The sequence below is a fragment of the Ranitomeya imitator genome, chromosome 7 (genome assembly GCF_032444005.1).
Source record: "Ranitomeya imitator isolate aRanImi1 chromosome 7, aRanImi1.pri, whole genome shotgun sequence".
In the NCBI taxonomy this organism is placed as follows: domain Eukaryota; kingdom Metazoa; phylum Chordata; class Amphibia; order Anura; family Dendrobatidae; genus Ranitomeya; species Ranitomeya imitator.
Window position 1 is genome coordinate 51,102,100 of NC_091288.1, and position 12,542 is coordinate 51,114,641.

The window sequence follows — 12,542 nt, forward strand, 5'->3', positions numbered from 1 at the left end:
GTCCCTTCTCCAGGGATTCCTTCACATAACTGCGCATAGCGGCGTGTTCGGGCACGGATAAATTAAATAATCGACCTTTAGGGAATTTACTACCAGGAATCAAATTGATAGCACAATCACAATCCCTATGCGGAGGTAGAGCATCGGACTTGGGCTCTTCAAATACATCCTGATAATCAGACAAGAACTCTGGGACCTCAGAAGGGGTGGATGACGAAATCGACAAAAATGGAACATCACCATGTACCCCCTGACAACCCCAGCTGGATACCGACATGGAATTCCAATCCAATACTGGATTATGGGTTTGTAGCCATGGCAACCCCAACACGACCACATCATGCAGATTATGCAACACCAGAAAGCGAATAACTTCCTGATGTGCAGGAGCCATGCACATGGTCAGCTGGGCCCAGTATTGAGGTTTATTCTTGGCCAAAGGTGTAGCATCAATTCCTCTCAATGGAATAGGACACCGCAAAGGCTCCAAGAAAAACCCACAACGTTTAGCATAATCCAAATCCATCAGATTCAGGGCAGCGCCCGAATCCACAAACGCCATGACAGAAAACGACGACAAAGAGCATATCAAGGTAATAGACAGAAGGAATTTGGACTGTACAGTACCAATGACGGCAGACCTAGCGGACCGCTTAGTGCGCTTAGGACAATCAGAAATAGCATGAGTGGAATCACCACAGTAGAAACACAGACCATTCAGACGTCTGTATTCCTGCCGTTCAACTCTAGTCATAGTCCTATCGCACTGCATAGGCTCAGGTTTAACCTCAGGCAGTACCGCCAAATGGTGCACAGATTTACGCTCACGCAAGCGTCGACCGATCTGAATGGCCAAAGACAAAGAGTCATTCAAACCAGCAGGCATAGGAAATCCCACCATGACATCCTTAAGAGCCTCAGAGAGACCCTTTCTGAACAAAGCTGCCAGCGCAGATTCATTCCACTGAGTGAGTACTGACCATTTCCTAAATTTCTGACAATATACTTCTATATCATCCTGACCCTGGCACAAAGCCAGCAAATTTTTCTCAGCCTGATCCACTGAATTAGGCTCATCATACAGCAATCCGAGCGCCAGGAAAAATGCATCGACACTACTCAATGCAGGGTCTCCTGGCGCAAGAGAAAATGCCCAGTCTTGAGGGTCGCCGCGCAAAAAAGAAATAATAATCAAAACCTGTTGAATAGGATTACCAGAAGAATGAGGTTTCAAGGCCAGAAATAGCTTACAATTATTTTTGAAACTTAGAAACTTAGTTCTATCTCCAAAAAACAAATCAGGAATAGGAATTCTTGGTTCTAACATAGATTTCTGATCAATAGTATCTTGAATTTTTTGTACATTTATAACGAGATTATCAATTGAAGAGCACAGACCCTGAATATCCATGTCCACACCTGTGTCCAGAATCACCCAAATGTCTAGGGGAAAAAAAAAAGGTGAACACAGAGCAGAAAAAAAAAAAAAAAAAAAATGATATCAGAACTTTTTCTTTCCCTCTATTGAGAATCATTAGTTGGGCTCCTTGTACTGTTGTGTTTGCTAATGACAGGTGTTATGAAGGCAATCCAGAAACACAGTGTGCTTAGCGATCAGAGCGCACACAGTGATCTGACAAATACCCAAAAATACAAGAACGAGCTCTGAGACGTGGAAACTCTGTAGACTGCACACCTGATCCTATCCTAAACACAACTAAAAGCGGCTGTGGATTGCGCCTAACAACTACCTAGGCAACTCGGCACAGCCTAAGAAACTAGCTAGCCTGAAGATAGAAAAATAGGCCTGACTTGCCCCAGAGAAATTCCCCAAAGGAAAAGGCAGCCCCCCACATATAATGACTGTGAGTAAGATGAAAAGACAAAACGTAGGGATGAAATAGATTCAGCAAAGTGGGGCCCGATATTCTAGGACAGAGCGAGGACAGTAAAGCGAACTTTGCAGTCTACAAAAAACCCTAAAGCAAAACCACGCAAAGGGGGCAAAAAAAAACCACCGTGCCGAACTAACGGCACGGCGGTACACCCTTTGCGTCTCAGAGCTTCCAGCAAAACAAAAGACAAGCTGGACAGAAAAAAAGCAACAAAAAAGCAAAAAGCACTTAGCTATACAGAGCAGCAGGTCACAGGAACAATCAGGAGAAGCTCAGATCCAACACTGAAACATTGACAAGGAGCAAGGATAGCAGCATCAGGCGGAGTTAAGTAATGAAGCAGTTAACGAGCTCACCAGAACACCTGAGGGAGGAAGCTCAGAAGCTGCAGTACCACTTGTGACCACAGGAGTGAATTCAGCCACAGAATTCACAACAGCTGTGCTATATACTACATGGGCTGTGTTATATGCTACGTGGCTGTGCTATATACTATGCGGGCTGTGCTATATACTATGTGGATTGTGCTATATACTATGCGGGCTGTTATATAGTATGTGGAGGACTATGGGGTGCGCATTTTACCATAAGGAGGCCTGTGGTGCACATTAAACTATGTGGAGGACTATGGGGTGTATTATACTAAACAAGTAAAATGCTGCATATTCATCGAGTGATTGGATTGTTTATGCCGGAACAAAAATCATTGTTCTCAGCAGCACATCGCCGGTGTAAACTGTAGATGTGCTGCTGACAACATGATACTCTATGGTGATCTGTTAGTGATCATTCTGTCCCCATCATTCTTTCTCAGTTGGTGTAATGAAGCAACACTCATTTAGAGGCCTGAACTCAGCGTATGTAAATACAACCGAAATGCTTCTGTGTGATGTGCAATATGTTAGCATTTGGGGCCCCATTTTAAACTTTTCCTAGGACCTCACTTTGCCTAAAACCGACTCTGCCGGCAGGGCTGCTAATATTGAGGGCAATCTGGCCAGTTTATCCGGCCCCGAGGCTTTGAGGGCCCCTGGCCAGATTGCCCTCATGTGTGGTGGGCAAGGAGCAATCCCTGCAGCTCCGCTGCCTGCAGGAGAAAATAGCAGCGGAGCTGCAGGGAATGGATCTGTTTTGCTTCCTGCCTGTGCTTCCTGTCTCACACAGCAGTGGCTGAATTACATCATCATTCAGCACCGTGGCTGTGCGAGACAGGAAGCTGCCGGTGATGGTGGGGCTTTAGGATACCATGCACAGAGGTGAGGTGAGTGTGTGTGTGTGTATGCAGAGATGTGAATGGTGCTGTGTGTGTCTGTGTGTGTCTGTGTGTAGGCGGAGGAGAGGGCAATGATGGGGGTGATGGGGCAGAAGGCAATGATTGGGTTGACAGAGAGGGCAATGATGGGGGTGATGGGACGGAAGGCAATGATTGGGTTGACAGAGAGGGCAATGATGTGGGTGATGGGATGGAAGGCAATTATTGGGTTGACAGAGAGGGCAATGATGGGGGTGATGGGGCGCAAGACAATGATTGGGTTGACGGAGACGGCAATGATAGGGGTGGTGAAGGAAATTATGAGGTGGTGAATGGGCAATAATGGGGGTGGGGAGAAAGCAATAATGGAGGTGGTGAAGGGGGCAATCATGGGGGTAGGGGACAGGGCAATAATGGGATGGGGATGTGGGGGATTGGCATGAGAGGAAAGGGGATTTATAATGGATTTAGGAATGGGGAGGTGGAGGAAGACATTATTATCGATTATTATTGCTAACACAGTCCCTTAGTATATAATGTACTCACTTATGTATAGCACAGTCCCTTAGTATGTGCATATATATACATATATATGTATATATATATATATATATATATATATATATATATCTTTGTCACCTTAAAAGGAGGGGGCCCAGACACATTTCCTGCACAGGGGACCCAAGCTGTCTGTGTCCACCCCTGATATATGTGGATATAGAGAGAGATTAACTTGGTCCAATACTGCACATTTAACTGGCCCACGATGACCAATCCACTTTCCAGGAAACTGTTCATGTAGGATTGCTCGGACCTGACACCCATAATTGATGGTATAGTGTGGAATATGGGGTACAAAGATAGTGTGCCATTCTTCATCAATGGAAACCTCAATGCCAATGGATATATGAACTTGCTACATGATGATGTGTTGCCCTCTTTATGCACTGAAGATGGCATGGTCCCTGAGTTTTTCCAGCAAGATGGTGCACCACCACATTATGGGTGTAAGATCCAGGAATTCCTACAAGGAAACTGACCCCCTTAGACTAGCATTTCTTCTGTGGTGTTGCTATCAGTGTGTCAAGAGTGGGAGAAGAGGGTTGCATTGACAATCCAACACAATGGGCAGCACTTTGAACACATTTTATAAGTGGTCATAAACTTGTAAATAACTCATGAAAGAGTTGTGAAATTCTGAATAAGTTTGATGTGTCACATGACCCTCTTCCCATTGGAAAAAATATAGTTGGATTCAAAATGGCCAACATAAAAATGGCCGCCATGGTCACCACTCATCTTGAAAAGTTTCCCCCCTCCCATATACTAATGTGCCACAAACAGGAAGTGGATACCACCAACCATTCCCATTTTATTTAGGTGTATCCATATAAATGGCCCACCCTGTATATACTGTATACACTGCTCAAAAAAATAAAGGGAACACTAAAATATCACATCCTAGATATCACTGAATAAAAAATTCCAATTGTAAATCTCTATTCACTACATAGTGGAAAGCGTTGAGAACAATAAAACATAAAAATTGTCAATGCAAATCAAAATTAATATCTCACAGAGGCCTGGATTTGGAACGATACTCAAAATCAAAGTGGAAAATCAAATTACAGGCTGATCCAACTTCAGTGGAAATGCATCAAAACAAGGAAATTATGCTTATTAGTGTGTGTGGCCTCCACGTGCCTGTATGACCTCCCTACAATGCCTAGGCATGTTTCTGATGAGGCAGCGGATGGTCTCTTGAGGGATCTCCTCCCAGACCTGGACTAAAGCATCTGCCAACTCCTGGACAGTCGGTGGTGCAACGTGACGTTGGTGGATGGTGTGAGACATGATGTCCCAGATGTGTTCAATCAGATTCAGGCCTGAGGAACGGGCGGGCCAGTTCATAGCTTCAATACCTTCATCTTGCAGGAACTGCTGACACACTCCAGCCACATGAGGTCTGGCATTGTCCTGCATTAGGAGGAACCCAGGTCCAACTGCACCAGCATATGGTCTCACAAGCGGTGTGAGGATCTCATCTGTGTACCTCATGGCAGTCAGGCTACCTCTGGTGAGCACATGGAAGGCTGTGCGGCCCTCCAAAGAAATGCCTCCCCACACCATTACTGACCCACTACCAAACCAGTCATGCTGAAGGATGTTGCAGGAAGCAGATCGCTCTCCACATCATCTCCAGACTCTGTCATGTCTGTCACATGTGCTCAGTGTGAACCTGCTTTCATCTGTAAAGAGAACAGGGTGCCAGTGGCGAATTTGCCAGTTCTGGTGTTCTGTGGCAAATACCAAGCGTCCTGCACAGTGTTGGGCTGTGAGCACAACCCCCATCTGTGGACGTCGGGAACTCAGACAATCCTCATGGGGTCGGTTTCTAACTGTTTGAGCAGACACATACACATTTGTGGCCTGCTGGAGGTCATTTTGCAGGGCTCCGGCAGTGCTACTACTGTTCCTCCTTGCACAAAGGCTGAGGTAGCAGTCCTGCTGCTGGGTTGTTGCCCTCCTACGGCCCCCTCCACGTCTCCTGGTGTACTGGCCTGTCTCCTGGTATCGCCTCCAGCCTCTGGACACTACACTGACAGGCACAGCAAACCTTCTTGCCATAGCTCGCATTGATGTGCCATCCTGGATGAGCTGTACTACCTGAGTCACTTGTGTGGGTTGTAGAGTCTGTCTCATGCTACCACAAGTTTGAAAGCACAACCAACATTCAAAAGTGACCAAAACATCAGCCAGAAAGCATTGGTACTGAGATGTGGTCTCTGGTCCCCACCTGCAGAACCACTCCTTTATTGAGTGTGTCATTATAATTGCCAATAATTTCCATCTGTTGTTTATTGTGAAATTGATTGTCAAACATTGTTGCTTCCTAAGTGGACAGTTTGATTTCACAGAAGTTTGATTTACTTGGAGTTATATTCTGTTGTTTAAGTGTTCCCTTTATTTTTTTTGAGCAGTGTGTATATATACTATTCTTAAAGGAAACATCTTTCATTGCAATTGGTTGATCACACATGTGCTGTGCATATACGGCTAATGTCGCCAGTATAGATTTGAGCCAAGGTAGACTTAAAAGTTTGGTCACAAGTAGGGTTGAGCGACCTTTACTTTTATAGGATCGGGTCGGGTTTCACGAAACCCGACTTTTTCAAAAGTCGGGTCGAGTGAAATCGGCCGATCCTATAAAAAAGTCGGGGTCGGGGTCGGCCGAAACCTGAAACCCAATGCAGTGCATTGGGTTTCCATGGTTCCCAGGGTCTGAAGGAGCGGAAACTCTCCTTCAGGCCCTGTGATCCATATTTTAGTGTAAAATAAAGAATTAAAATAAAAAAATATCGCAATACTTACCCTCTGACGCGCCCTGGTACTAAGCGGGAACCTTCCTTCCTTAGAATCAGCCTTCCAGGACCTTGCGGTGACGTCGCGGTGACGTCGCGGCTTGTGATTGGCCGCGCGGCCGCCCATGTGACCGCTTGCGCGACCAATCACAAGCCGCGACGTCACCGCGACGTCACCGAAGGTCCTGGAAGGGCTGATTCCTAGGAAGGAAGGCTGCCGGAAAGAAGCAGGGCGCGTCCGAGGGTGAGTATATACCTAATAGGAATATACCTAATAGGAATATACTCACCCTCGGACGCGCCCTGCTTCTTTCCGGCAGCCTTCCTTCCTAGGAATCAGCCCTTCCAGGACCTTTGGTGACGTCGCGGTGACGTCGCGGCTTGTGATTGGTCGCGCGAGCGGTCACATGGGCGGCCGCGCGGCCAATCACAAGCCGCGACGTCACCGCGACATCACCGCAAGGTCCTGGAAGGCTGATTCTAAGGAAGGAAGGTTCCCGGTTAGTACCAGGGCGCGTCAGAGGGTAAGTATTGTGATATTTTTTATTTTAATTCTATATTTTACACTTAAATCTGAATTCCAATACCAATTCCCGATATAAACATATCGGGAATCGGTATCGGAATTCCGATTCTAGATTCAAAAGATCGCCGACTTCATGGCCGACCCCACATAGGGGTCGGGTCGGGTTTCATGAAACCCGACCTTGCCAAAAGTCGGCGACTTTTGAAAAATTTCGACCCGCTTCGCTCAACCCTAGTCACAAGTATACTGGAACCTCCTTTATGAGTCTTTGTCGCAGATCCTATAATTTTTTACCAGATTATGTCCTTTTCTCATAGATCTATCCACTGCAAAAAAAATCTATTTTCCTTTTCTTGTAAAAGAACATGAAAACAAAAAAATTTTGTAAAGCAAAAAAAAAATATTTTGTTTTCTGAGATACTGAATGAACAACTTGTAATATCTAGTGCTGCCATCTAGTGGATACATTCAAGAATGACACCTACTCTAAGCTGACAAAAATAAAAACCCGCAAACAATTCATGCTTTTGATATTTTATTGAAAAGGTACATTAAAAAAGTACACAGAGATTAAAACCATTAATGACTGCAGAAAAAATAGCTAAATGAGTGTGCTTGAAAAGGCTCTTTTTTTGTGCTCCGTTGTTCAATGTGCTGTGACAACCTAAAACTTGAACATTTCAATTGTTACCCTCTTACTTCCACACATCTTCAATAAAATGCCAGTATCACAATAAGTGTTTAGAAATAAAAAAAAGACAGATATTTGACTATAAATACCTTATACTCTGTACATTATTGCATTAACGAGCCACAAAAATCCAAGTGGCTTTAATAAAAATAAAGAAAATAGATTTAAAACAGAAAATAGACCATTTATTAATCTTACAGAACTTATTATCTCCACGTGAGAGTAATGAAATGTTCTTCTATGTGGTCATCTAACTTTCTGGGTATATATACATATATATATATTAAATATATATTTGCTCTACTTTACCAGCATCTTAGCTGATCCGTGGACTAAAGCAACGTAGATTTTTTCTCTCGATGACAGCATAATGTAATATGGCTTTTCTAGGTTGAATCATCTATCAAAATTGGAACGAAAATGAAAAAAATAAAATTGCATCAAAGCTGAGTTGCCTTCCATTTGTAACACAGCATTTAGATTCTAGAATTCTACAAGACACAACGACATTTGGGTCTAAGAACAATACTACACGTTTCCTGTAAACTTTACAAGATGATCACATAGAATAATACTTTATGTTAGCCACTGATTTGGTGTTATCCACAATAAAGCACTTTATTTTAGTCTATAGTTTCCACACTCCAAGATCGGACATTTGGATTCCAAACATGTATTTACATCAAAGGACTAGGAAGACCCCCATTTTCAAGTCTGCCAGGAAAAAAAAACAAAAACAAAAAAAAACAACAACTGCATTCGCTGATGATACATAAAAAACAAACAAACCACAAAGCTGCAAAAACAATCCCACGTGAGCTTAGAAAGAGCTTGCTTTTCACGGCACGAACTGCAAGTATTTCTGTGATTGTTTACTGTCATTACTGAGCTTTTCATAATGGCAAAGAATGGCTGAGCCTGTGCGCTCTCTGATCATCAGACGGCCCTTTAAGAGAAGCGACGACAGGAGTCCGTAACGGAGCGGTAGTTTCTAGTCCTTTGTCCATTCCAGGCTACTACCCGGCACTATATTTTACTAATATGGTGCAAAGAGAATGGAGGCTGTAGTCGCTCGAATGGAGGCATGTGCTGGTCTTAAAAAGGTAGTGGGTAAACCGGACCCCTGAAATAGAGAATTGTGGGGCCGTGGTGGTAGTGAGAGTGTTGACGTTACAGCAGCTGCAAGGGGTGAAGACAAGAAGGTTGGTGTTAAAGGCTTGATCATGTCTTTCTGGAATGCCAATTTTGCCTGAAAAAAAAAAGAAAGAAAAATTGAGTTTCCCCGCAATAAATTTATGTTCTTTGCCTCCATTTTTCAATATTTTCCTATATTAGGGCCACAATTACAACTACCAATATTTTTCTTACTCCCAATTCACAGATCTCGAGGCTTCTCTTTCTTCTTTACTCCAGATAATAACAACCAAATCATTTAGTAAAATAAAACCTCCCGACCATGTGTAAAGAGTGATACTCTGACTGCAGAATCCTGTGGTATCTAATAGAGCGAGTATCCTAACTACTTGGCAGGTACTGAAGGCTGTGACAAAGTCATTGGAAGGGGACATATGTTTCACTGAGGCTATTAGCTTCAGTAATTTGAAACCTAGAAGTTTGCTCCAGCACACTATATGTTGAGAGGGGTTAATTGGCCATTTTAAGGGCAGGGTTTTTGTGAACAACCATAGAGCTAACAACCATGGGAGTTTGTTAACCATATCTCCACCCCAGGGTGTGGTCTGGGATATAAATATCCAGCCTTTTGAGTCATTAGGTGTTTGTTACTCCAAAGCTTTGTGTCCTGATGAGGGAAGCTGATCCATTGTATGTTTTGGTAATCCTGAGCAGGCGGATTCCTTCAGCTGAATAGACTGTTTTCCTGTTTTGCCAGAAGAGCTGTGTTTATTTTTTTTAACTTTGCACTGGTTTATGCTGCTTGTTTATAATAAACCAGTGTGTGAGGATAATGAGTGCACAGGCAAGGGAAACCCAAAACATCCCTTTGGCCAATATAATAAGATTATTACTATTAAAGGGAACCTGACAGCTGATACATGCTGCCCGATCCACATATTAGATACCATCTGTATGATTTAAGTCATGTATGTTTAGCTTTGAAACTCTGCGGAATTTCAGAGGAAAATGTACCGTGAAAACTGACTGAGGGCCAAGTGGCACAGGAGACTAGTCAGACAGTAGGAATCCTGGCAGCTTCTCCCCTCCCCTGCAAGTGTCTGATGGGTCTCCATCTATACATGTACACATGGAGAGACCTGTCACTCAAGGGAAGCAGCCTGAAATGCTGCATCTTTTTAGAGTCAGTCATGGCTGAACTCACACAGCCAGTGCCTCATATATCGGGTATCGCTCGCGCTGAGACTGGTTGGCGCTGGCGTCTGGGGGTGTGGCCCCACTTTACCACAGACCAAACTTCACTGGAAGGGGCGTAACTAAGTAGCTTCCTAGGTGTTCGCTGGAGCCTCTGATGGTGAGGTCAGACTTGTGCAATAGGAAGCTACCAGGTACCACTCCAGGGTGGAGTCTGGCTGTGGCTGCTGATACCACCTGGGACAAGACACAGGCAGGCAGGCACGGCTGTGACACTGGCTGACGGACGGGTATGGCAGAGGCCCTGACGGGCAGACTGGCTTGATGGAGATACAGGCAGGCAGATGGGCATGGCTGGCACTCTGGCAGACAGGCGGGCACGGCTGGCACTCTGGCAGACAGGCGGGCACGGCTGGCACTCTGGCAGACAGGGCTGATACTCTGGTAGGAACTGGTATACAGGTGGGTGTATGGAAACAGGTAAGAACCTGTTCAGACTGGTGTACATAAAGAAACAAGTAGAGACCTGTACGGCAAGTTGCTGAACAGAGGTAGAGCAGGAGCGGATGCAAAGCAGAACCACAGGAGGCGGAGTAAGAGCAGGAGGTGGAGCTAAGAGCAGAGAAGGAGAAAGCAGAGTTAAGAGCAGAGAAAGAGAAGGCAGAGCTAAGAGCAGAGAAGGAGAAGGAAGAGCTAAGAGCAGAGAAGGAGAAGGCAGAGATAAGAGCAGAGAAGGAGAAAGCAGAGCTAAGAGCAGAGAAGGAGAAGGCAGAGATAAGAGCAGAGAAGGAGAAGGCAGAGGAGGAGGCAGAGCTATGGACGGAGCCGCTGGGGGTGGAGCCAAGAATGGAGCTGCTGGAGGCAGAGCCAAGAGCAGATACACTGGAGGCGGAGCCAAGAGCGGATACGCTGGAGGCGGAGCCAAGAGTGGATATGCTGGAGGCGGAGCCAAGAGCGAACTGCAGGAGGCAACGCCAAGAGCCAGAACCGCAGGAGGCAACGCCAAGAGCCAGAGGGTGCAGAGCCACAGGTTGTGGCAAGCAAAGCAGAGAGGCACAGAACCACAGGTTGTGGCAGAACTGAGCAGAGAAGCACAGAAGCACAGAACCACGGGTAGTGGTGAGCAGAGCAGAGAGATGCAGAGCCACTGATAGTGGCAAGCAGAGCAGAGAGGAAACGTAGAGATAAACACAGCAGAGTGAGAATGGTAAACAAATAAAGAAGGAACAGGAACGGACATAGATCAGAGTTCAGACACAGAAGTAACAGAACACAGATAAAGGCCTGCGTATTGCAGACCTCAGAGAAAGGAAACAGAGACGACCTGACAGCTCAGTAGAAAATGCTAACTCAGGGAAATAGTTTGCTCAGGCATCCTTCAATGGGTGAGGATGCCTTAAGTATCAGAGGCCTCTAGGCCATTGGCCAGGAGCACCTTAGGGAGATACACACAGTCTCAATAAGAATCCGGAGTTGCTGGTGCCGTCCCCCTATGCACACAGCCAGGAAGTGTACACAGAGCAAGCGACCATGGAGCACATGGCATGGAGCCGGAAGCAGACAGATCTCACAGCATGGCACTGGGTGAGTGAGTTGATGTAACAGGCAGGTGGGGAATGGAAGGCCATGCAGTGATGCCGGCAGGGTTGTTACATATTGCCCCTGGATTAGACAGCATGAATCAACTGTCAGGTTCCCTTTAAATAGCTGCTCATTTCGACAGGAGGCGGGCACAGTGACACCAGCATTTCCTCTGGGAAATGTCCTGTCTTTTAATTTCACCAATAGTCATTTTTCTTCATTTACTATGAAATGAACATAAAATATAACACATATGTTGGAACATATGTAGGTATATGTGTATGTTCACACTGTGGCCACTTAACATTTCAATGGCCACAGTGTGAATGTGCACCTACTCTTTGCACTTATACCTACATATGTTCCGGCTCATTTATTTGGTTTTGCTTTAGTTTCATGTACTTTGTACAAACAGGGGTGTGGCTCTCCATTTTTTGAACTGGCTATTTCATCTATATAGCTTCTCATGAGAAGGAGTCTAAACCGTTGGGTTTGGGTCCTGCTCTGCTCCCATATTGAGGTCGACTGACACGTGGTGAGGCTTAATAATAGAGATAGGACCGTTCTGATTGGGTCACCTTGTTGCTGTGGGATGGCTTTTACACTTTTTTGATCAAAATAGTTCCCTTTGTTATTTAGATATATTATTGCTATTTCTTTATTTACTTTCTACAAGGTATATGCTCATTTTGTTTTTATCTTAGGTTTTATAAAATTAACCTGTACGATTTATGCCTGCTCTATATTTCTGTTACACTTACCCCTTTATTTTAATAGAAAATTAATCCACGGTTTACAATAACAAGTGATATTTCAGAAAGGATCGGTATAAATGCCTCCCTATTTTTTTTTACATATTTTTCTCTGAGGCGAATTTACATCCTAAAACAAGTTCTCTAGTTATAAT

The 12,542-nt window shown here is 44.7% G+C and overlaps 1 protein-coding gene across 4 annotated transcripts in view; it reads right to left on the bottom strand.

The window, feature by feature from the left end:
* Nucleotides 1-7,557: 7,557 nt before the first annotated feature.
* ZNF385B (zinc finger protein 385B) overlaps nucleotides 7,558-12,542 on the bottom strand; it is a 724,391-nt gene continuing 719,406 nt past the window's right edge. For all 4 annotated transcript variants that reach the window (XM_069733222.1, XM_069733221.1, XM_069733223.1 and 1 more), the window contains one exon: nucleotides 7,558-8,975. In XM_069733222.1, the coding sequence (XP_069589323.1) occupies nucleotides 8,763-8,975 (213 nt within the window). In that variant the 3' untranslated portion in view covers nucleotides 7,558-8,762. The remainder of the gene's footprint in view (nucleotides 8,976-12,542) is intronic.